Source organism: Haemaphysalis longicornis, unplaced genomic scaffold, assembly GCF_048455015.1.
Source record: "Haemaphysalis longicornis isolate Haplotype H1 unplaced genomic scaffold, Haemaphysalis longicornis Haplotype H1 scaffold_11, whole genome shotgun sequence".
NCBI lineage: Eukaryota > Metazoa > Arthropoda > Arachnida > Ixodida > Ixodidae > Haemaphysalis > Haemaphysalis longicornis.
The window spans coordinates 49,572,656-49,597,508 of NW_027526214.1; the positions used below are offsets into that span (position 1 = coordinate 49,572,656).

General features: G+C 46.9%; 1 protein-coding gene across 1 annotated transcript; it reads left to right on the plus strand.

Annotated features, from left to right (window-relative positions):
• The first annotated feature begins 21,715 nt into the window (after positions 1-21,715).
• LOC144160637 (uncharacterized) lies at positions 21,716-23,898 on the plus strand. The gene is made up of 2 exons (XM_077691866.1): positions 21,716-22,096; positions 22,750-23,898. The coding sequence occupies exons 1-2, from the start codon at positions 21,716-21,718 to the stop codon at positions 23,896-23,898; spliced, it is 1,530 nt and encodes a 509-aa protein (XP_077547992.1).
• Positions 23,899-24,853: the final 955 nt, after the last annotated feature.

A 24,853-nucleotide genomic window follows, 5' to 3' on the forward strand; every position in this document is an offset into this window, starting at 1 on the left:
CATCGTGACCGATATAGTGGCTCGCGTAGAAAACTTGGGTAGAGAGGCGTCCGTGCAGAGCGTGACCCCCATTGAGTCTTCGATGAGGGTCTATACCCTGGCCACGCTGCGCCCATTGTTGCGACCCGTTGGCTTGTTACGGGGCAGGGGTTTGCTTTCGATTTTCCCTCTGCAAAGCTTGGGTAAAGGTCCCGTTTTTTTGTGGCCGGCCTCTTGTCAACTTAGCTTGGCCAGTACCATTCGGCCCCCGGACGTTTGGCTGAGCCGCTCTCTCTGGGTAGACAGGTGTGCTGCCACCATCTATTCCACCGTACTATGTTTGGCCATGCCGAGCAGCTTCTCGGTAGACGAGAGGTACGGGATCCAAAGCGCCATCTTCGTTCCTTTGCGTATGATCGTGTTCAGTTGCTCTCTGCCTTTATTCAGTCGCTCTAGGTATGGTGCCGCGTATACGATGCGTGACGTCACAAAGGCCTGGATCAACGTGAGAGCGTCGTCTTCCTTCAGTCCTCTTCGCCTGTTCGTGACCCTTCGTATCAAATTCGTCCCCTGTTCTGTGGTTGCGTTGATCTTGCTCAGTGGCGCTGTAGCCATTCCGTTGTTCTGAGATATCTGTCCCATGATTCGGCCATGCGTAGTTAGCGTTATGTCCGTTCTGTCGTTGGTAATACGCTTGTAGTGGCGGCAGCTTCACCCGCTAACAGCGCCACTATCATCATCACCCCTGCATCCCACAATTATCATAAGCGGCGGTGCTTGCCGGGCTGCGTCATCAGTGCCACGCGCGGTGAGAGGAGATCGAATTCGACCGAGCGCCTGGGCGCTCGCTTGCCATCGCCGTTCCCACTCTAGTTCTGGCGGGGCCTTGCACACCCCAATAAATGTAGGAGAGCCACATCGCCTCACTGAGTCCACGGCTCCGATTTCCTACAAGTGGTGACCCGGAGGTTCCGCGCCTGATACCCGGCCAGCGGCACACCGACATGGTGAGGTGGGGGGACCCGCCGATACCCGCCTTTGAGCCACAGCACCTCAGGGGATGGTTCTTCAAGTTCGAGGCTACCCTCTTGCTCAACTACGTCACTGTACAGCCTGCGAAGAGCTCCATCCTTTCGGAGACGCTCCCGCTCGAGCTCCGCTGTGTCGTTGTCCTCCCTCCGCCCTGCGCCACCCCCTACGATGACCTTTGCGCTGCCGTGCTCGCGCACTACGGCTTCGGGGACGACTGCTTTTGTCCTGAAGCAGATGAGGTACCGGCATGGTCTCCGCACACTTCGCCGCCGCAAGCAGCACACGAGGTACCCGCATGGCTCGCGCATACTACGCCACCACACATAGTACCCTCCGTGCAACCCAGCACAGCGACGTTCGCTCCCACCGACGCCGACACCTTGGTCTCCATCTGCAGCACGCAAGCCCCACCTGCACCGCCCAGAGTTAGACCTGACGGCATCGCATGCGCTCACCGACCACCTCCCGCCTCGCCCGTTTCTGCAACGCCACGCGAAGGCACTGGTGAGTGACAATACTGAAACAGCCGAACCAACACTTACGGCACTTCCAAAGGACAACGTCACGGAAACCCAGCAGTCACAGCCCGCCTCGACCGCTTCTACTACCCCATGCGCGGGCTCTGGTGATTGCCTTTGCTCCGTGACCGTGCCATATTGCCAATCCTCGTCGCCAACTACGCCAGCGTTGCACGTGAAGTCCACCATGGAGTTGACGCTATGCGCGGCTCCACTGCAATTAGGGCCTGATTTAAGTGCAACGTACATTGTGCCACCATTTGCGGAGACCAACAACACAGCCGCGTCTCTGACTCTACATGAAACGCCCCGCGCTCACCCCGTCAACCGCGACGTGCACGATTACCAGGAGACGCCCGAAACACTGACGACAGACGTCCAAACTCATAAACCGCTGATATCGCCACCAGAGGAGCGCGTTCCCGAAACTCGACGCCGACGTTACCATCGGCGCCCTAAGCACCAGACAGGAAAGCGAGTTTCGCCACGGGAACTTCTTCGGCGCACATCGACGAGGCGTCAGTGCCGTTTCGCCAAACAACGTCTTGCATGCCGGGTACGACCAGCGTTGCGTGCTCATATTCGTCGGCGTTCCGGGATGTGGGCGACTCGCTGTAGCCGATGTCACCCTAGGCGTCGTACTGCGGTTGCACTTAGAGCATGCGCAACGATGTCGCACCACACACCGTGCTCAAACCGTCACCTCCGAGAGTACAAGCCTCCTCGTACCGGCAAACGAACGCCATTGTACACGCGTCGCAAGAGGCTGGTCGTAGAACGGCCGTTCTTCCGGCCCCGCCAAGAAGTTTGCACTGTGGCCGCGGTTCGTGCCTGTTTCACTTCGGGACTACTACACCCTACACTACTTCGTCCCACTTTCCGCTCCCAGCCAAGGCCACCTGAGGCAAATCAACGCTCCGGAGGCCCACAACGAACTGACCAGGACAGCTTTTATAAGTTACGCACGCTTTGACCTGGACGGTCTAAAGACCTACCATAGACATGCTTAGTTAATTATCTGTACATAGCTTGTTCTTCTCTTTCTGTCTTAATGCACCCTGCACTAGGGGGGAGCCCTGTAGTGGCAGCAGCTTCACCCGCTAACAGCGCCACTAGCATCATCACCCCTGCATCCCACAGTCATCATCAGCGGCGTTGCTTGCCGGGGTGCATCAGCAGTGCCACGCGCGGCGAGAGGAAATGGAATTCGACCGAGCGCCTGGGCGGTCGCTTGCCATAGCCGTTCCCACTATAGTTCCGGCCGGGCTTTGCGCATCCCAATAAATGTAGGAGAGCCACATCGCCTCACCGAGTCCACGGCTCCGCTTCCCTACACGCTCCATCTTTTGACATACTTTTTTTCTTCGTGGCTTTATATTTAGGAGTTCTCACTTTTCCGTGTCGAGCAGCAGAGGTCGCATGTCGTCGTATAGTCATACACCCTTTCCGCCGCTCTCTGAAGGGTCTCTTACATCCAACTCTTCAACCCCACTTTAGATGTTCGCACGATGATGTAGCCCGCGTAGAGCGGGTGGATGATGCCCTCGACGCCTTCAAGAAGGGCCTCAAGTGAGAGGATCGTCAGGTTGAAGACCAGGTGCGACAGGACCAACCGCTTGGGATGTCCCTGTCTACGAGCGCTATCGGTTGCAAACTCTTGTCTCCGATCTTCATCTTTGCGGTTCTTTTGCTGATCAAGTTCCTCACGTTCTTCAACGTTCGCTCGCCGTCCAGTCTCTCTTAGTTTACGGAGTATGCTGCCGTGGGTTACGTGGTCGAAAGTCTCATTTAGGTCAGCGTCAGGATTGCCCTTAGCGTCAGGTTCTCGGCTGTCTTGATCACCAGTTCGTTCAGCTCACCTGGATGCCAGGCGTGCTAGGGTGTCCTGAGAAACCGGATATAGTCGGTGGCATCTGGTGGGTGGGGTCGCCGTGCTTCTCAAGTCTCGTAAATGCAATGCTTTGGACCAAATTCTCCACGGATGTCGTGAAGATAATTTTTGCGATTTCTTCAAACGCAAATATTCTTGCCTATTTGGTAATATGAAGTTTTAGTAAAATTTGGTACAATTCTTTCTCACACTGTCCGGTGTACAATGACCCTCAAGAAATAATATTGTGACAACTCTTTTGATATAGCCGGCTTTTACACCAAGGCACACCCGATGAAAAGTTACATTGCTTTGGTAATTTCACCACAATGCTTCGATGATTCACCCGGCTTCATTACTTTTTGTTCATTGCCCAGGCCGAATATTCCCTATACAACTTCAACAAAATGCGTTTTTTTGTCAATGTAAATCGTAGTTTTATGTGTTGACATAAGATCCACGTTTAAAAATGTTCAAATAAAACATATAAAAAAGTTGAACAGACCTTATAAGCCTCCCACGGGCATAAAATTGCCCTGTATGATGTGACTTAACATGTGCATTGTTTATGTATTTTTATATTTCTTCCCCCGGCTGTTGGCCTCATACTTAATACAAAAATTGTGCACGGGCACAGGCATGCGCACAGTAACTTCCATGGATGCAGCACTAATTATACATGGCTTCGCCAGTGGAATGCGGTTGACATATCCATTTCTGTACCTTGTGCAGTTCTACCTCTGCCAGCGGTTGTCTGCCAGCAATCGCGATACCCGTTGGTTCAGATTTGCTGTACCTACAATAAATTTGGCTGTACTGATCTATACGGGCCTAGCCTGGTTCTGAGCAGATTCTTTTTACGGCATCAGCTAAAAAGCACATGGACGAATCCTGGTCGCAATATCAGGTAAAGACGTCCAACAATAGGAATCAATAAAGGAATAAAGGGCTTATACCAGCGTAATGCGGTTCATAAATCTGCATCTTGATATAATACATTGAGACACTGCTTAAAAGAAAGACAGTAAAAAAAGCACAGACACCAGGCCCCAATTTGAATATATATTACATCAGTTGAAGGACATTGTGTTTGTCATTAAGAATATAAAATAAAAACGCTCCATGGGGATAAATTTCCAAGTTGCCACCTCATCAAGGCTTGAAGGGGAGCTGAAAGATTGCAAGAAGGAACTTTGTTATTTGAGCACGGTAATCTCAATGCTAGAAAAAAATTGATGACGTGAAGAACAGGAGTACAGGAATAATTGTAATTGTTTCTGCCCAGCCTGAAACCGAAAAAAGACCACCGAAGCCCTTATGTAAGTAGCAAACAAGAGCTTGTTCGGTTTAAGTTTAAATTACGCTGCAGCCGCGTGCCATTGATTGTATCGACACGCTAGGTAGGCCCTGTACTAACAAAATCAGGTTAGTTATAATAAACCTTGCAAAATCGAGACACAAAGCAGCCATACTAATTAGTGGTAACGATATGAAGACACAAGTTACGCAACTGCTTTATATACTTCTCGCAAAACTCATGAAACCCGGAATAAGCTTTGCGCCCGTTCAAAACCAAATCGAGTTCAAGTTGAAAAAGTAGCTTTGTCATTGTGCGAAAAGACAGATCATCGATGGTTGTAGGCGTGGCGTTGGTGATTCGACGTTTAATATTTTATAGTTTATTACCCGATGTTCCGCACTATGAAGCAGCTTTCCATCTAATATTGGGCGATGGTGTCAGAAAGGTGATTGGTTTTGTGTACCAGAGCCAATCTATTGGTCGCCAGTGTCATCCATCACTCACAATTTTCCTCAATATGTCCCTACGTCTGCAGTCGTGGTAAAGGGTGGGATACCTTTCATATATAAACTGTACTAGGAAAGAAAGAATAGTACAGGAAAGGCGGGGAGGTTAACCAGAATACTGTCCGGTTGGCTACCCTAATCAGGGGGAGGGGACATGGGAAATGAAAGGGAAATAAAGGACAGCGGTACATACTAAAGGAGAAAATGAGAGAAAGAAGAGTATAAAAAACACAAGGCGTGACCAGGCAACTATAAAGGCGTTACAAACAACGCACACAACCAGAAAATGCACAAAACTAATACGGTCGACTGATAAAATTTGCGAACTAAGGGCACTGCGTAAGGGCACTGCGTAAGGGCAGATGCGTAACCACTCAACCAGTTGAGTGGCTTAGATGATTTGATGTTGAATTTCGAGCTCCGCAATGTACTTTTCGGGTTCAAAGAACAGCTACATGTAAACTTCATTGTACTCTATATAAGTAACTGTTTAAACCTTGACGGCACTCACGTTGACATTGCGAAGGGTGTATGAGATGACAGAGTGCAATCTGTCATTCAACCATATATTATGGCACACTGTGTTTACAGATAGTAACTACTGTCACAGAAGTCAATAATGCCGACTACGCAAGTGCGCTATCTTTCTTGGCTCACGAAAATAATACTTCATATATTTAGGACACAATGCTCCCTGCACTGTGCACACGTTTCCTCTACCGTTCGAAAAGATCGTTTTAAATTGCATAAACACCTTCACAATATATTCGCTTATAAGTCCACAAAAGCACAGCGTATGTTATAATAAACGTTTGGCGTGCATTACGAAAGGTTAAACAGCTATGGAAGGCAATAAAGAAGGACGGCGGCACACGAATGATGTAAAATTACCACCTTCTACTGCAAATTTTGATAGCAAAACCGAAAATGTAAAATACCATTACTTTATTGTCACGTTACGTGTTTGTTTAGAGAAACGCGCAATATTATGGACCATTTTCGCCTCAAGAAAGCAGGGCGTACTAAACTACCATTACCAAAAAAGATAAATGAAATGTTTACAACAGCCTGTGTAACTCGATAGTCCCGAAAGATGCCATATAATGATACAATCAAAGGAATAAATAATTATAACTGACACAGAAACCTGTTGCCTTTCCCTTGACGTAAACACTAAAAAGCAGCGGTTCGCGATCACGCTACAAATACCTATAAGCAGAGTTGTGCAGAATGGTGTAGCAAATATCGTGGCATAGGCTTCCCCACAACTGGAAAAAGAACAAAGTAACACCGGTTCCTTCCGAAGTTTGTATATTACGATGTACTTGCAACTGTAGACCAATTTTAGATGCAACTGCATCTCATTCACTCTCCTTGTCCCTTCGTACGGCGTCGTTGTCCGTCCACACCCCTCCCCATTCTCCTCGCCGCGCGAGCTGCGCTCTCCTCCGCTCAACCCCCCTCCAATCTGATAGCGAACACTCTCTCGCGATGGGGATTGTATTGGATTCGATTGGATTGGCTTGGCTTGGCTTCTCTTGGCTTGGATTGGATTGGATTTGGATTGGAGTAGATTAATGTGGACTTTGCTGCGTCATAGCTGCGCCAAGTTGCGTCATAGCTGCTGCAGGGGGTTCATGGCACGTTTAACGTAATGGGAGAATCAACCTAACGGAAACAACAACGGAACCCCCTATGCGTCGCATCTACAGAGGGGTTCCCGCGAGGGGAGGTGGGAGCAATTTTTTAGCCTGTAGATCATGTAAAATGTTTGAACATACCTTACACACTTCACACTTGTCTTTCACACAAAAAGCACCCTGTCAACTTCCAAAAATAAATTTTGTAGCGGCTTATCAACCGTTACAAAACTAAACGATGTTTTTAATATAAAATCTTATTCATTAGTAACTACAAACCAAATTAGTAGATTTTGAATGTTCTATTGATTCCGTCTGTCATAACGAATAGGAAACTCCCACACGTAATTGGGGACGAACTATTAACATGCTGTATAACAGATTTCTCTGCTCAGCAGTGGCAGTTGGTCATGTTTCAGGATGTGGTATCTGAAACAGTTCCTCTTACGTCTTCGCTATCGTCGGACCGAAGACGTAAGAGGAACGGTTTCAGATGCTTGGGCCACCATTCTTGGGTGACTGTAAGTCCTGTCCTTCGTTAATGACGTAGGAAAAAATACTTTCGGTAACTCGAAGCAATTCCACGAGGACGGCATTAGTTATTATAACATTAGCACTTCTTTTTCATCATGTCGATCGTACTGATATAATAAATTATGTTGCGAAGTGGTGTGCCGACAAATAGATGTCGATTAAACCCAAAACCGTGTGCATGCCATTAACAAGAGTAAATTTGCGTGGCGTAATTGACGACCTTGTGGCTGAGAACTTAAGGGTTCTTGTCTCTGACAGAGAAGGCTGTTTCCTCGTGATGCTTCATAAATTCTCTGCACATAATGCTAGTGAAGCGCTAGATAAGAATTTTGTTCCAGTATCAGAGAATGTGGTAAAAGTAAACATGAAGGCTTGGCTTTGCTTTACAGCTAGAATTTGGTGTCGCTTTCTGCCCAAGTGACAAAAAAGGTTGCTACTTGCAGCGTTTTTTCCGCAAAAACCCACAAAACAGGAGTACAATTTTGTACTATGGTCTCCAAGGCCGGGACTTGGCAGGGGTCTGTTGCTTCTTTCCTTCCAAAGCGCTTCTAGTCCCTTTGTTTTCGCGGCCCCTTTTTGGTGCGGAAATCTGGGGAAAAGGCTCGGTTTCTGAAGGAACGAAGAAAGGGAGGGTTCAAGGCTATTAGACCCGAAGTGTTCGATCTTCATTACTCCTTACCCCATGATAAGTTGCTTAAAGCCGTCAAGTCATGCATACATGATGTTAATGATGAAGTTCGCTTTAGGAATGACTCCGGGGTTTCAGTCGAGTCTTTTTTAGAACTCCTGAAGAAGTACTTCAACACCACTGTAGTGGCGGGAGATATATAAACAACTATTCCAGCGTAACGGTGTATGTATTCGTTCGAAGATCACCCCTGTCTTAAGTCAAGCTTTTCCTGCTGCTGTAGACAGAACGGTGCAAAGTGCCTTGCGGGGGGTGGTTGACGTAGCCTTACTTTTGTTGATGACTATTTGTTTTTTCTGCCTGAGAACATCGTGGTAGGAATGTGTTTTCAGTGAAGGTTTTCACTGAAAACGGAGGAGGTCTGCAGTTCACCCTAGAATTATCCAGCAATGATGAACTCCGGTTTCTCGAATTATGGCTTCTCTTTAGGTCAGACCACGTGTGTTTCGTGCATTAGCCAAGGTTAAAAAACCACTTTTGAATTACAATTCAGGACACTCTAAGCTGATAAAGAAGGGGATAGCCTTATTTTGCTTATGGACGTCCTTGAGAAGTTCCTGTTCTGATTCAGTATGTGAGGCTTTTCATGATCAGGCTTCTAGGCTTCAAGAGGCAGCTTTTCCGGGCACCAAACTGAGGATTACAGCAGAAAAACTAGTCAGGCTGCTAAAAAAGCAAGAAGGGGTTGCTGAGGCTGCGCCCTCAAGAAAGAAAAAGTAGAAAGTTTGCTGTGTTGCCCTATGTACGTAGGATGTCGCACGAGCTGAAAAAGGTGGCAGCACAGTTTTGGGTGGACATAGTCTTTTCAGTCACGTTTAAATTAAACAGCGTTTGTCCTGCCGTGCAGCCCACTGAAGATGAGCTGGGAAAGAAGAAATGTGCGTGTACAGTAAATCATGTGGATGTTGTTTACAATATTCTTTAATGTGCGGGAAAGTGTGTATAGGTCAGACAGGTCGCTGCGTAAACGTTCGATTAATGGAGCATCGCCACACGCTTCGAAAAGGTCAGTACACAAGTATGTCGGAGAATGTTCGCACGTGTAAGCACCGTTGCGACCTGCTTGTCGGCGAGACCGATATCCTGTACAAGCACAAAGACAGGCGCACAACGAAGTTGCAGGAATCATGCTACATCAGAAAATGGGAGAATGAATGTATCCGTGAATCATCAGTTGTCCTGCGCGAAAAAGAATTGGTTTATTTAGAGTGGTCATTGCGATAAGGTGTTGCAAAGGGTGGTATGAAGTTGTTATAAAGGGTGAGTTGTCAACAGTTGAGTGTTTTGGTTGTGTTAGTATGTCGTTGGCTGGTGTGGGAACGTGGCTTGGAGGAGGAGGATTTTTTGTATGTATAAGTAGTTACGACGTCGTTTTTATTAAATCCAGTTGAAAGTCAGCGCTTGTCCTGTTCACTTTTTTCTTATTTGTGTCCCTGATTGTTCGCGCTGTTCCCTAAGATGTTCGTGTCATCTGTCGCCACTTTGCAATATTTAATAGAATAATAACGGCGTTCTCAATTTAGAGCTGTCCTTATTTTGCACATCTTAGCTCTGATGTCGGGGCACAGGTTGACCCGAACCATACCTCCCTTCAGGTGACCCTAATGCGCAACACTCTCTTTGGTGCTGCTTCCGAATGTATCACCGAGGTCGCCTTATAGAAAAGTTTTTTGCATCCTCTGCAGGATGCCTGTACAACAAGAGCCAGCGTATAAACCATACCGTAGGACACAATACGTACTCACATCTTGACTTGGCTATTGTTTCTGCAGTTCTCTTTCCATATCTTGTGTGGTTTGTGGGCACCGACCAAATTGGTAGTGACCATCACTAAAGTATATAAGTAAAGGCCCATATAGTCCATCGTCCCACAACTTACTTAATAAATCAAAAGCAAATTCAAGTAACTTCACAGATACACTGAAAAGCACCACACATCTTTAAAACACGTACACGTGGAGGAAGCAGCCCAGCTCATCACGGCGCACGTCCTTGACGCCGCCAAAAAGTTCATTCCCAGCGCTACGGGTACCCCAACCAACCAAAGAAGGCTGTGGTGGAATGAGGATTGCAGGCCAGTGCGTGAGGCCTAAAACAAGGCGTGGGGTATCGTGCGTCGGTACCCGATAACATAGAAACTCATCTTCTTTAAAGGGACGAAAGCACTTGGGAAGCGTGTGCCCCGGAAGGCGATAAGGGAGAGTTGGCGCGCCTTCCTGACGCCATTCACCGCGCACAGACAACACAAAGTATGGACTCGAATACGCAAACTTAACGGAAAACAGACACACAACCATGCCCTTGTCAGCGGAAGACGGGATACACTTGAAGACCAAGCTAACACACTCGCACAATGCTTCCAACACGTGTACAGTTCTGCACACCGAAAAACACTTTCATTAAACACGCAACATCTGCAGAACACAAGCCCCTACATGACAAAACAACTTCAAAGCTGCTTACAACTCTGCATTTACACTTCAAGAGTTAAGCGCAGCCCTGAGCACATATAAGCCTTCACCTGCGTGTGCAGAGAACATTACATACCTCATGATACAACACATACATGCAGACACCCTCGAAACAGTTCTCCACCTATGCAATAAGATATGGCTTTCGGGGCACCTTCCTATGTCTTGGTGGGAAGCTATAGTAGTAGACTTTCTTAAAAGGGAAAGGATCCCACATTACCCGAAAGTTATCGTGCCATCGCACTCTCAAGCTGATTGTGCAAGCTTCTTGAAATGTTTAACAGAAGGGTAGTGTACTTCTTGGAGTAAACAGTCTTCTCGAGAGCTGCCCGCCAGGCTTCAGGGTGGGTCGATCGACGAATGATCAACTTGTTGCCTCAGAGTCATATATAAAAGATGCCCTTGTTCAAAAACTATACTCCATGAACATACGTTTTGACATTAAAAATACAGACACAGCATAGCGCTATGGCATCCTCATTGACAAGAAATCTTTTGGAACATCCGGTAACATGTTGAACATACTTGAAAGCTACTTGTCCAACTGAACATTTTGGGTGTGAGTAGGTTCTGCACTTTGCAGAGTTCATGTAAAACAAAACGGTGTACCTGAGGGTGGAGTATTGGGCTGCACATTGTTTATTGTAAAGATGAACTTTCTAGAAAAATCTCGTATTCTATGTATGTAGACGATATGCAGACGTCTTTAAAATCCTGTAATCTTTCCATTTGTGAACGCCAGTGCCAGCTTGCCGTTAATAAACTGGCTCGCTGTGAAGATGAGAATGGAATTAAACTGATTGGTACAAAATTACCTGCGTCGTATTTTTATAGAGGAGCGGAATCCACGTGGATCCTGAACTCATTACTTCAAGGCAACTCGATTCCTGTAAAAAAAGGAACGCAAGTTTTCAGGTGTAGTTCCACATAGAAACTCACGTTCATTCCCCACATGAAACACCTCATATAAATGCTTAGAAACAATTCACATTCCTCAAATCCTGTTACACCAGTCAGACAAACAACAAGTCCTTTTGACAAACAAGTCCTCTTAGGTGTTTTGTCCAGGTTGGTGGGATCTCGTTTGGAATGTGGGAGTATGGTCTATGGATCGGCAACAAAAACTAAACTCAAACTTCTCGACCCAGTAAAGCACTTGTGGCTTCACCTTTCGTGTGGTACATTTACACTAAGCCAGTTTGGCTAAATATGTTTTTCAATTTCGCCAGGAACTTCTGCTGATCCCCTTATGGAGCCAGTAGGAAAATGTTGTCGGTGCCCTGTAATAACGTCGCATTACGTTCGGCCAGTGGTGTGTAGCGAACGGACTCGCTCGTCCCTCTACCAGAGAGTCCTTTAGCTGGTCGCCATTTGCCCAAATTAGCGTGACGTGCCTTAGCGGCTCCCACAACGTTTTTAGACTGGCTCCATAAGGGGATCGGGAGAAGTTGCTAGCGATATTGAAAAAAAAATATACAGTCACACTGGCTCAGAAGAAATCAGGGGTACGTGTATCTTACTGTCGCGTAAAAAGATATATTCTTATGGCGCATGGCAAAAGCATCAAGTTAAAACTTCTTTGTGGCAACAAGACGGCTTTTTTGCAGTTCCTATAGGCCTGGAAAATACAGCGTGAAGCGTGTATCTTTACACTACACCTGCTGTAGGGCAAATAAATGTGGAGGTGCTTTTTGATACTATTTGTAAAATGGTGATGTCGGGTTGTACGAAAAGAAATTAGAGATTGTGTTAATTAGGTGTCATTTTACCATTTCAATCTGCATTTAAGCATCAAAAGCAGTGAGATCAGGCACGTATGGTACGCTTGAGAACGGTGGCCGAAAAAAACAAAGTGTCCCGAGCTGCGCTGCGGGAATCTCTGTTACACAGGAGAAATGAACAGACAGTGCATGTGTTTTGGCCTTCCAGTGTGGTCAAGCAGAAGCGCCGTAAAGCACTCAATTAGCGGTGTAGATTGAGCGGAAGCACATGACTTTTAAAAGGGCTTTTTCTTCTATCTAGGACGCTCCTGTCTGTATAGGTGCTTGCCCTTCGTTACCCGAAACAGGCTTTCATAGCCATGCCGTTGATGGGCCGACATACCATCAGCCACAGAGGACAAGAAAACGAAGAGAGCCAAGCATTGCACTTGGAATGGCCCGCCTACGAGCCCCTTTGTGAAAGCAAAACCTACACACTCTTTAACCAAATACCACATTACGACGACTTTAAATCTCCCTATTTTGTCTGCTAGCTCGACGAGCTAGCCCAAAAAAGCTGAAAGGGCAAAGAGCGAAATCGAGTCTTTGTGGTCGTTTTGTAGTTCTGCGAGTGAATGTTATCTTTTGGATGTGTAGTAATCTGTTAGTGGAGCTTTTTGTTCGGATTTTGTACAAGTCTACCACTTTACACTCGAAGTGTACCAGAGTATTTTCGTCCAGTTTATGTAGTAAACAAGATTTTAATCCCTGCATATCGGTGGTCAACCGCCATGAGGCTGTGAGCGGGTATAAAAGGCTAGCTTTTTTTAATCACTTTTTTGTATTTCACGTTCAACGTAAGCATTGGAATCTACTGATGCTCAGGGTTGTCACCGTCGCAACACTACACATGTTACACAATATCTTTGTTTTTTATGCTTTATGCCTTCCATTTTTTCTTGTGCAGCTCAGTCATAGCCATATTGCTACTAATTAGTAAAGTGAAGAAACAAGGGGACAGAGTACAGTAATTTCTTGTTAAACTCAAGTCGAAAATTCGCTGAAACTTTTCTATAAGAGGATTTTGATGTTAGGCGAAAGGTGGAAAATTGTCGCCTCCTCACTGATAGGAGACGTAGTGCTTCTAACTAAAGCTCTTTTGCATAGGGGTGCTTTTGTATTAAGTCGAGGTAATTTGAAAAAAAAAAAATATTTTGGCGGACGAAACAAATGCTCGCCCGTTTGGAATTTGCATTTCGCGCCAAAAAGGTGTTTTCTAGCTGCTCAATTCATTGCAATATTTGTAGGTTGCCACCGCTACACTCTAAATTTATGCAGAGCAGGCACACCGTGGTTCTTGTTTATGCCGTTTTAAGCCCTACTGGAGGCTCTTCATCGACCTCATTATCAGATGCTTCGTCCACAGCAATCTAAACGTTGTAGGCGTCAGACATCATTCTCAAAATAGGGAAATCGGCTTCGTACAGCGTGTAGTCTAAGTACATCCGCCGTTCACGACGGCGTTCCGTGCATAGTGAGAGCTAAGCGTTCGAAAGAAGGTCATATTAGCTGCCTGCCGCGGGCTTTGCTGTTTCATATCTGTCAACGTTTTGAGATAGCGTGGTTCAACGAAAAAAATATTTCGAGAACAGGAGAGGGGTCAAATACATATGACCTTAGAGAACGAAAGGAGCGGCAAGAACAAGTCTTGGCTTAAACGATATTTCCAGATATCCAAATTTGTATTCAAGAGTTACTACAGTATCTTATTCTTCCAGTCAAAGAACTCTTAAAAATAAATCTCTGGTTATGGTTATTGCAAATTTTGTTTTTCCTCATAATCAACTTTTTTTTCTACCCCCATTTTAAAATCTAGATTTTCTCCTCTCCCACTCCTCCACACCACACACCCCCCAAAAAGACACCCTCACGCCGTTTACACGCCGCCAGCAGAGGACGAAACACCGGTTGGTTGCCGTCCTCGATTTTTGACCAGCGCACAGGTCTAGTATGCAGGCCACGGCTTTTCTGCATATAATCATCCCTGTCTGCTGACTTACTTAGAAGAACCCTTCTGTCCTTTTGTGAACGGGCTTATAAACGATTGTCCCCAAGTCTTCGAATTCCAGTAACGTTAACATTTTCCAAGACCCGCAATCTTGTTCTCTTAAACGTTCATTTGCTACGTGCGGCAGGTTAGTTTTTATATAAATGTTATTGTGTATTCATTGAGGCAGTTTGGGGGTGGGGCATTGCAAATCAACGTGATAATGGAACGTTCTGTCTCGCTTCGGAAATGTTGGACATACACGCACCTTCAAATGCAACACTTCCTGAAAACGCCAACTAAAAAAGTGTGCGTTGATCACCATTTGAAGACGATTTCAACAGTCGATAAAAGTCCCGCGTGGTGATGCTGCACCGTCGTCAGCACCTTCACGGCCGTCCTTACCTCCATGCGTGCGTGTGTTATGGAACAGTTCTCAAGACACTCCGCCGACCATAAATCAAGTATGTATGAACAATTTCATTTACCCGTTTCTCTTCACCGCTTCGGTTCCGTCGTGTCAGCGCTGTGCCTTCTTCGGGGTCTCATTGTTAGTCAATGGTTGAATACGTCGAGATCTGCAGTAGGGGCTACTGCGACCAGTTCAAAGGACAGCACCTGTATACGACCAGGTGTTCCCGGTGCGGTTTCCGTTATTCTTGTCTGCACTGAGTTGGTAGTTTTCGGAACGTCGGTGCTGTTGTTGTTTGAGAATTTTATAGGACGAAATGGGGCAACGCAGGCGCCGCCACGTTGTGGTGGTATGACGTACTTAGTATGACACCAACCACCAAGCACACGCGCAACAACGCAAGACGACCATGAAGAACTTATTTTAAATTTGTTTTGATATTAAAATGATTTCATAAAGCAGACCACAAACACACCAGGTACCTTCCATAGGGGTAACACAATACCTAAGCCCGAGATTTGTTCTCCGTGCCTAACAGAAAACTGGTAGAATGAGTGAAAAGTTTCGCCTGTTTTACAATATTGCTGTCCTTTGACCGCATGATTTACGTATCTCCAGTGCTGTTGCGGCTATTGGGCAGGTTCATTTCAGTTTCAGGAATATACACTTTCAATGCCGCTTAAAAACAATCACAAAAGCCCAGCAGAAAGGGAAGGCCAATCCGCTGAAGAGCAAATTCCGTAGTGACGCTCTTTATTGACGCGAAGCTTTTGTAGTGCAACCAGTCTCGGGTAAAAGAGTGAAAGCGTTTATTAAAGGTTGCAACGTTACTAATAAAGAACACTGAAGTGATTTCTAAACGCTGTGGACTAACTTGCATAAATCCCTTGGCTATGCTTTGATCACACTCGGTGCGTTTCCGACCCTATTCAATAGACAAATCAACCAAAATGTTGTTTGCTGCCCTACAGTCTTTTTTGCGGATTTCCTATTAATCTTGGGTGACTCTTGCCCGTCCAGGCTTGACTTGAGTGCCTGTACTGCGTGGTTCTTTGATTTGGTCCATGTAGATTAAGCAGGACAATGGCGTTCCTCCCAGAATGTGAAATAAACAAACGTGATGTGATCAGCACAAATACGTTTACTGAGTGTACTGTCCACAATTGTAGTTTTAGTTCTCGTCGCCTTGGGTAATAGGAACAGTAAAGAAAGGTAGAATTCTTGACCTTGAATTCTTTACAATCAGGTAACCAGTAACCAGTAACCAGGAAGGTAACCAGTTGTTACAAATCCTACTTATTGAAGACTTTAAACCCAACAAGGAAGTACGTTTACTCACAATGAGGCAACAAAGTTTATCGAATAGTTCAACTGCAAAGTGCTGTGCCCTTGCAAAGGTTTCAGACGGTTCCCATTTTCCTGTTTTCACTGTGTGGAATCCGCATACCTAACAGTCTCTGTAGGTGTGTAAGTAGCGTTTTGTGCTAGGAGCTAAGTGCAGGTGATTTGTTGACTTAAATTGCAGCAGGCATTTATCCCATGTGCTTAGAAAGAGTAAGCCCACACTGGAGTCCGTTTATTCTCAGACACTCCAAGACGCATGATCCACCGACTAATTCACCTTCTCGGTCGTATTCATAACGTGTGCCTCTTTGTTCGCCGATGAACACGAATTCACTGCTTTTAACAGCGAAGCTGCTCAGAAAATGTTTATTTTGCGTGTCCGCTGATAATAGTTTAAGTAATGGCGAAGCGCACTTGAGCCTGCACATGAGAGCGCGTTCCTCGAGCCGACGAAGCAGAAGGAAATTAAAGTCTGAAGTGGGGCCAGTTGGTTCATTATGAACTGAAGCAAAACAGCGCGAAAAAACGAAGGACGAGGGAGAACACACACACGAGCGCTCGAGTGTGCTCGAGTGTGCCGAGCGCTCGAGTGTGCTTTCCTCCGGGTGAGCGGGAAGCATACCAGGCCCACATTTGTCAACCCAGCATACCAACTCAGGGAGATTGGCCAAGACGGGCCAAAACAACTGAATCATTTCGTGTAACTACGCCCACACTTTTTCAGAACGAGAAAGGCTCTATTCTTCGCAGTAACCGCGGCAGCACCATTTCGGGACGAGGAGGATACCCTGCAGCTTATGCCCTTCCAGGATGGCGTCGAATAATTATCCCTTCGAAAGAAATAACTGAAGCTTCAGAATCAGAATCAGGATCAGAAAACAGTTCATTTGTTCGTTGAATATGTATGCATGAGTGACAATACAGAAGGAGGTCCCAGAGCCAAGAGCTGAAAGGAGACCTCTAGTGGGTAAGCACATAGTCAATGGTACATAAAATGTTGGCTGTAGATCAAACAAAACCACAAAATTAACACATAATCAAGGGTAACAGAAAACAGGTTGTTGCGTATTGACAATTAAAAGAGACAATGTGGTTATGGCTGAAGAAACAATAACGGGGGAAGGCTGTTCGTACATCTTCGCTCCCTTCAAATCTTACGCGATAGTCTTAGCTTCCTGCATTTTTTTCACGCTTATCCATCGACACTGCTCTTAATATTGGGGCACTAGTAGCACCATGGGCTGCTTTATTGAGCAGAGGCCATCATTGATAAAGTGGCGGGAAGTTGGCGTAACAAAGTTTTATTTCTGTTTACTTCTCAAATCTATATATCATGTGGGAAGCAAGATAAAAACACCCCACCCTTCAAAAGGCAAACACACAAATCTATGTATCTAATTCAGGATGCTTCAGAGAAGGCTCTAACTTGCTTAGCCTGTATATTGTTAACATATATATTTTAAAGAGATGACAGTCCAACTCGCAGAGACCGATGGAGCTTTTTTGGGTGGTTTGTGAATGTACCTTTGCGCGCAGGGTGGCAACACCAAGAGAAACTTTGCGGCCGTCCTTTCCTCGCGACTACTATAAATGTTGTAATCTATGGGCGTTGCCCGATTTTCAAAAGAATATACAATAAACAAAGGGAGTGCTTTAACGCCATAATATTTGCTTTGATTGTGTATTTCTACAACCAAAAAAATTGCGTTAGCAAAAATGTTCCTGTAAAAAAAAAAAGAAATACGCCTAGCTATAAACACGGTGCTAAGTAGACAGAGCGATGAATGCTTTTTCAAAATGCCAAAGAAATATTGGTAATAATAAAATAGTTAGATATATCTAACTTTCGTGCAGAACGCTTAGAGGCAAATAACTTACGATATCAAACGACTGAAAAACATACCAAAGGATTTTAGAGGTTACGATATCAAACGACTGAGAAACATACCAAAGGATTTTAGAGGTTACGATATCAAACGACTGAAAAACATACCAAAGGATTTTAGAGGAAGCTAGTAGCAACACAACTCTATACAAATTGCAAAGATTTCGGTAGCTTATTCAGGAAGGGTGGCATTTGCAGCGCGCACACCTAAAAGAACATTTTAAAATGCACGCTCTGTAGGGAAGGCGAAGTAGAATGTCTGGTCTTCGAAAGAAGGAAGTGGACACACATTCACTGAGAAAAACATCACTAATAATATTAGTAAACAGTGTTACTTATTTCATCCTGATTTAAGAACACGTTCTTGGGAAATAGAAAACGTAAGTGGCGCTGCCATGTTCTCAAAATTGTTATACATAGTTTAGCTTTCCTTTTAGATGTAAATAGGTCTGGCTAATAATTTGACTCGCTGTTGAGGCTACGACTAACGATAAGGCGAGATAATATGCTTTCTGGCAATTTTCCGAATTGTAACCCACCTTACCGATGTCACTTCAGTGAAGATTAAAACTGTAAGAGTATCAGGCCACGAGTTTTTTTGGCTGACGTAATCAACAGCAATTGTTAATGGAAGAAGTTAGGGTAGCTTTCCAACGAGCAGAATAAGTACAGGAAAATTACAGTAGGTTGTACACTGCGTGTCGCACTGTGGAGATAGAGGAAGGTTTTATATAGACAAATGTTTGTGACCGCACAACACAGCTCCTCAATAGCCCACTGCAATAAACAACCGCTAGGAAGCATTCAGTGAAGGGAAGTTCATATACGAAGGTTTCGAGGTCAAATGACTGACGCGGTATTTTCTGTGCACGTAATTTATACACAGTGGTTTGGTTACTGGAAACAACTATTAAATGAAGTACATTTTTTATCACAAAAAAGAGGAATTTGAAAAAAACAACAATATAACATATTTTTTATATAAAAATTATCCCACCCGCGGCATAAGGAAAAACAATGCTATGTATTAAAGCGTCTCAACGGGCGCAAAGATTACTGATCGGAGCGTGGGTAATAGAATACTCAGTGAAACTGAAAGCAATGCGTACAGTAGTTGTGTACATGCCGGTCTGATCAAGTCTAATATGAAAAATTAGTCTCATTTGCAGGCCGTCACCGGAAGATATTGAGCGATGTGTCCAGTGTTACAGTGCCGCAAGGCCACTCAACAACAAGTACATGAATATTTGACAACTTTGGTTTACTTCAGTGTATGGGCAGTGAATTTAGGGTGAGGAATAAATGATTGACATGCCAAACGAAGTTTTAGAGGTAACTTAAAAGGCTTCACGAAGTCGAAAACACAACACAAAATTTAGCGGGATTACCCTGTAAGGAAATGAGACATTCGGTCGTTTGTAGAACAGAAATGTTTGTCATGCTAGAGATATTCTTTATTTTACAACAGATATTACGGTCCCACTAGTGATCATCATGTAGTACCAATAGACATCCTTGTTCTGCGACTGGTATTCCTGATGTAGCACACAAATATCAGTTTGGTCGCTGAAATTCTTGTTGTGTTTCTCGACTGGCCTGTACCGAGGCCTTCGAAAGTAAGTCTGTATATTCTACGACTTGTTACCGCTGTGAAAGTAGTGTTTGTGATAAAGTTATGCTTAAAGAGCAGACGGGAACTTCAGGCAGGTGGAATGATTCTGAAGAAGAGTAAAGGAGTGCGGATTGTTTTTTTCGTTTACGTATATCCACTTTGTGTTGATCAGACCATTACAAGAAAAACGACAGGTTGACTAGCTCATGTTTTTCTTCCTGTGTAGCTATTGGTTCCCATAATTGTAAAGATGAATTACAAGTCGGTGCTCGTTACCAGGTTAAACAGAACGTGACGAGTTTCACTGATAACATCCGCAGGCGCTTTGATGGTACCGATTTAAATGGGAGGGTTCTCGACGCCTGAAGAGGAATTGGCACATAGTGATTTTTATATTTTCTACAAAGCAGACCTAAGGTTTTGGAAGAACTACAGACTCACAAAGATACCTAAAGTTACGGCCTTTAGATATCAGGTCTGCCTCGAGTGAATGAGCGCTACTGGAATACCAACATGTAGTACAAGAGTTTTGACCCCTTAGTATGCGGAGGTACAGAAAAAGTACTTGGGCATTGCTCTTACACTAGGTAATAAGCGTGAACTGCTAGTTAGTGTTTCGATTTGCCCCCTTCGTGAACGCCAGAAGGTCAAAACAGCCTACAGCAGCGAGGTGACCCATACCCTTCCACTGTTGTCGATAGACTGACCTCGAGCAGCTAAGCTCGTTGGTGTTAACCAGCTTTGATGAACAATGTTGGCCACCGAGTCTGGCGGGACCACCAAACCTCGCGGGCAACGAAGTTTAGTGCTCGGTTGTGGCGTCGCAAGCTTGTTTCTGTGACTCTTTTTACACGGGAGGCCTCGCGGTATGGGAACTAATTATGCCGATACATTGGCTGTGCATTTAAAGTGTTCTCCGCCCGTGCAAGGGCAGTGCTGGCGGGAAAATAAATCTAGTCAAGGAGTGGTACACCCGAACAAAGAGACTTCATACGAAGACGCGGAGCATAATGCTGGTATGTAAATTATTAAGAGTCTGATTTAGTTTCTAAGTCTATGCGCGCTGCTTTCGTTTTCCTAATAAATTTTGAGACGCGTTGGTGGTTCGGTTTAAGGATTACAAGTGGTTACGAAGAGGGAAATAATGATAGCCGCCTAATAATGGTGACTTAAAATGGCGACATTTATTATAGCAAGCCTGGCACTGTAGGACCGACCCTTGTGTTCGGAGTGGCGCTGGCTACCAACCTCAAATGCCAGATACAGGTGTACTAAATGTAAATACTCCCGAAACTGAAGCAGAACACAGTCTCCCCATAGAAAAATTGGAAAGGCATGCGAGATCAAATCTAAAGGCGTGGGCTCGGTCCCACCTCTCGAAGCGTGCTTTTCTGCCTTTCTTCCTCTCTTTGTGATATAAATTTAAAGATGTCCACTTACCAAACCGTGGAAAAAAAGCCAAACTTTACTCAATAGCCTCCTCGGCCTTGTAGATTTCCATCGGCCTTGTAAGGACGCATGTTATTGTCTTTACTTTGCGCCAAACGTATATTTTAAAAATGTCAACTGCATGTACTAAACAAGCAGCCTATCCTTACCATTATGCCTCCTTTGGCGTTCTATACTGGCTCCTATGTATATATATATATATATATATATATATATATATATATGTATATCTGTGTGTGTGTGTAGCGAATCAGAATAGGAAATGAGGGGCTCATTCAAAATAAGACAGAAATAAGAATTTACAGTCAAGACCACCTAGGAAAGCAAAGGGGAGGATGTAGTAGCTCAAGATAAAGAATTTGGAAAATAAGAAAGGGGAGAAAAAATGCCCGCCAGGGAGGAACCGAACCCACGACCTCCAGAATACCGGTCGGGTGCGGTAACCTTTACGCTTCCGGAGGGGCCACTTTAGCCTCCACTTTCTGAGGTATTTATGTTCAGGTGTTTTTGTTTCCTGCGCTTGGGGGTGGTAGCCAGCGCCACTCGGACTACTCGGGGTGAAGGGGACCTTCTTTTCAACCCCCGGGCCGTGACTCGAGCGTCTACGACATGTCGAGAGTGGTCGAACAGCCTTGAACTCTCTTAAGCTCCTTGTGGCAGCAAGACTGCCAGAACAGAGGCCCTCGCTATGCCTTCCACCTTCCTCGCGGGTCGCACTAGTCAGGCCGATGCTGAAGGTCGGTAAGCCACCCACTGAGCCTGCATCGTACCCGCCAGTTTCCCTGAAGTTGGCAGCGGGGAAGCTGATCGAGAGCACGGTAATGGCCCGACTCCAGTGGGTCGCTGATCGTTGTGGCGTCTTCCAGGAGCAGCAAAGTGGCTTCGGGCGCCAACACGGCACGGCGGACTCCCTGGGGGATGTGGTGTCTATGCTGGAGCAGACACGCCATGATAAGAAGATGGCCTTCTTGCTCCTGCTGGACCTCAGGTCGGCCTTCAGCCCCGTCCCGCAGATGGCCACCCTGGATGCCCTCGACAGCTTGGGCGTTGAGGGGCACCTCCGGAGTTACGTGAACGCGTTCCTGGCCAGCCGGACCCTTAGAGTCGAGGTTGGCCAAGCAACCAGCAGCCCACGAGGCATCAAGTCTGGGTTTCCCCAGGGGAGTGTGCTCAGCCCATTCTTCTTCAACCTCGTCCTGCCTCCACTCCCGGACTGCATCCCGGCGGGGCTTGCCTTTCTAGTGGGAATGGCAGTCTATGCCGTCGACATCACCATCTTTGCACGCGGACCAACAAGACTACTCTGCAAGGTGAAGGCGTGCCTCCAGAGGGTGCTGTGGGCAGTCGCCGCCTTCCGTACAAGCCGTGGCCTGCAGCTGTCGGAGTCGAAAACGCAGGCCTTAATCTTCCACCCGAGGGGCAGCAGGGCACGCCAGTTGACAGACCCACTCACCTTGAATGACCAGTCAATTCCGTGGTGCACCAAGGCCAAGAGTCTGGGGTTCCTGGTCGACTGTCAGTAGTCCTGGCTACCTGCAGTGAAGGCGCTCTGGAAACGCACAGTGAGGGTCCAGCAAGGCGTGCGGAGGTTGCTTGCGCGGGGTCACGGCTGCACACACACTGTGGCCCTGCGGGTGTTCCACGGGATTTCGTCGTCCGCTGTCCTATATGGCCTGCCTCTGGTGCAACTCAAGCCGCGCCTGTGGGAGGAGCTAGAGGTGTATGAGCGCCGGGCTATCCGCCTTTGCCTTGGCCTTCTTAGCACATCCCCGGTGGCGGCGATGTACACGGGGGCATGTTCCTGGCCTATCTAGATGCGGGCCCTGCAGGTGGGCTGTACCACATCCACCACCTGCAGAGGGCACTGGACGGTGCGGCACTCCTCCAGCGCTACCGCAGCCGGCCCAACTCTCGCATGGACATGCTATTTAGTACCTACGGTAGCCATATCGCGCTGCCGCATCGGCTCCACCTGGAGCCACCACCAAAGGGCACAAGCCAGGCTCTACGCATCGCCACCACATTGCCGGGGGTCCGTGGCAAGATGTCCGCTCCACCCCGGGCCATCTGCCAAGAATTGGCCGCCCTGCAGCAGGACGACGCTGCTGGACTTCTCCAGGTGTACACGGATTGCTCCATGCAACAGTCGATGGGCAGAGCCGGAGCTGCCTGCAGGGCCCTAAAACTTGGCACCTGCCAGGTGTGCAGCTCTCCCTTCCCGGCATCATCCACCTACGCAGAGCTGGCTGGACTCCACTTCGCCACGGATTTAATTCTCGAGCTGGTGACCTATATCCGGGAGCCCATCATCCTGACTAACTCTCGGTCGGCCTTCTTCCGTTTAAGAGCTGCCGACCAGGCAGCCAGCTCAAGCGGCTACGTAGAGCGGTCACCGGCGCCGAAGCTTCATGCACTGAAGGCCCAGGGGTGTTCAGTGCGACTTCACTGGCTACCATCGCACGTGGGCTTCATTGGCAATGAGGTTGCAGACTCCCAGGCCAAGGGTGCTGCTCGGCAGGTATGGGTGCCAGCCTCTCGGGATGTGGTGTCTTTCGACGCTGCAAGGACTATCCTTGCCCGAGTGGTGGAGGACCTACATCCAGATGCTCGAGTGGTCAGTGGTCAGGCCCCACGGCTCCTGCCTGACCGCATCAGTAGACACACCCGGTCGCTCCTGCTTTGCCTGCGGCCCAATGGCTGCAATGTGGGAGCCCGCCTGCACCACCAGGGCCGCCCGGTGAACCCCACCTGTGCCGACTGCCCAGAGCTCGAGACGCTCGAGCAATTACGGTGCTCTTGCAGCCAGCACGACACCGGGAGGGAGCAACTCCGGGCCGTGCTCCAGCGACTCGGTGCACCAAGCCAGAAGCTGGAAGACCTCCTGTTCCCTATTGGATGGGACGCCTTATGACGGGAGGTCTTCGAGCACCTCCTCAACTTCCTAGTTGTGACAGGACTAGTGCAGCGTTTGTAGCCATAACGCCTTGGACGAAACGAACGCTACATAGACTGTGCCCCATTTTTCTCCAACTTTCCTCTTTTTTTTCCTATCCTTCGAAACCTCCCCTTTCCTTCCCTGGACAGGGTTGTATGAGGGTGAACTTCCCGGCTGAGTTCAACAATATCCCCATTTCTTTTCTGTTCCCTTATTCATAAATAAATCACCACCACCACCACTACCTGTATTTATCAAAGCTTGAATTTCTCTGGGCCCGAAGGGCGCCAAAGGCTGATCCCACTGGCATCAGTGTGGACCTCCGTAGGTGCGTCAGGATCAAGAAACCGGAAAATAGAAGGTGATGAAAGAAGTCTCCGACACATCGCCAATGCCTTTTCACACAAACGGGTCCACGCAGAGAGATCGGTGGAAGCATTACTGATTTGCTGCGTCAATGGCGCAACAGCGGTGGCCATGTCGCGGACGAAGCATCGAAAGTAGGAGCATAGGCCAAGGAAGCTTTAAGTGCCTTCATAGAGGTCGGCTTGAGGAACTCAGCAACAGCCTTGACCTTATACGTGTGGGGAAGAACACTGTCCTTCGAGACCATACGACCCAGTAAAGTTATCTGCCGCGCGGCAAAGTGGCAGTTCTTGATCTTTAGTTGCAGTTCTGCGCCGGCAAGACAGGTCAGCACTTGCTCCAGGCGCCGTAAATGGGTATCGCTATCTGGTGAAAAAATTACGACGTCATCCAAATAGCTGAGGCATACCTTCCATTTTAGTCTGCGCTAAATGTTGTTCATCATGATCTCGAAAGTGGCAGGTGCATTGCAAAGGTCGAATGGCATGACGTTGCATTCCCAGAGTCCATGGAGTGTTATAAATGCCGTCTTTGCGTGATCAGCCCCTTTTATAGGCACCTGCCA

Coding starts and splice junctions, on each gene's coding strand:
- LOC144160637 (XM_077691866.1), top strand. CDS start 21,716: ATGCTGAAGGTCGGTAAGCCACCCACTGAGCCTGCATCGTACCCGCCA. Junction 22,097..22,749: donor GCCGGACCCTTAGAGTCGAG/GTTGGCCAAGCA, acceptor TGGCCTTCTTAG/CACATCCCCGGTGGCGGCGA.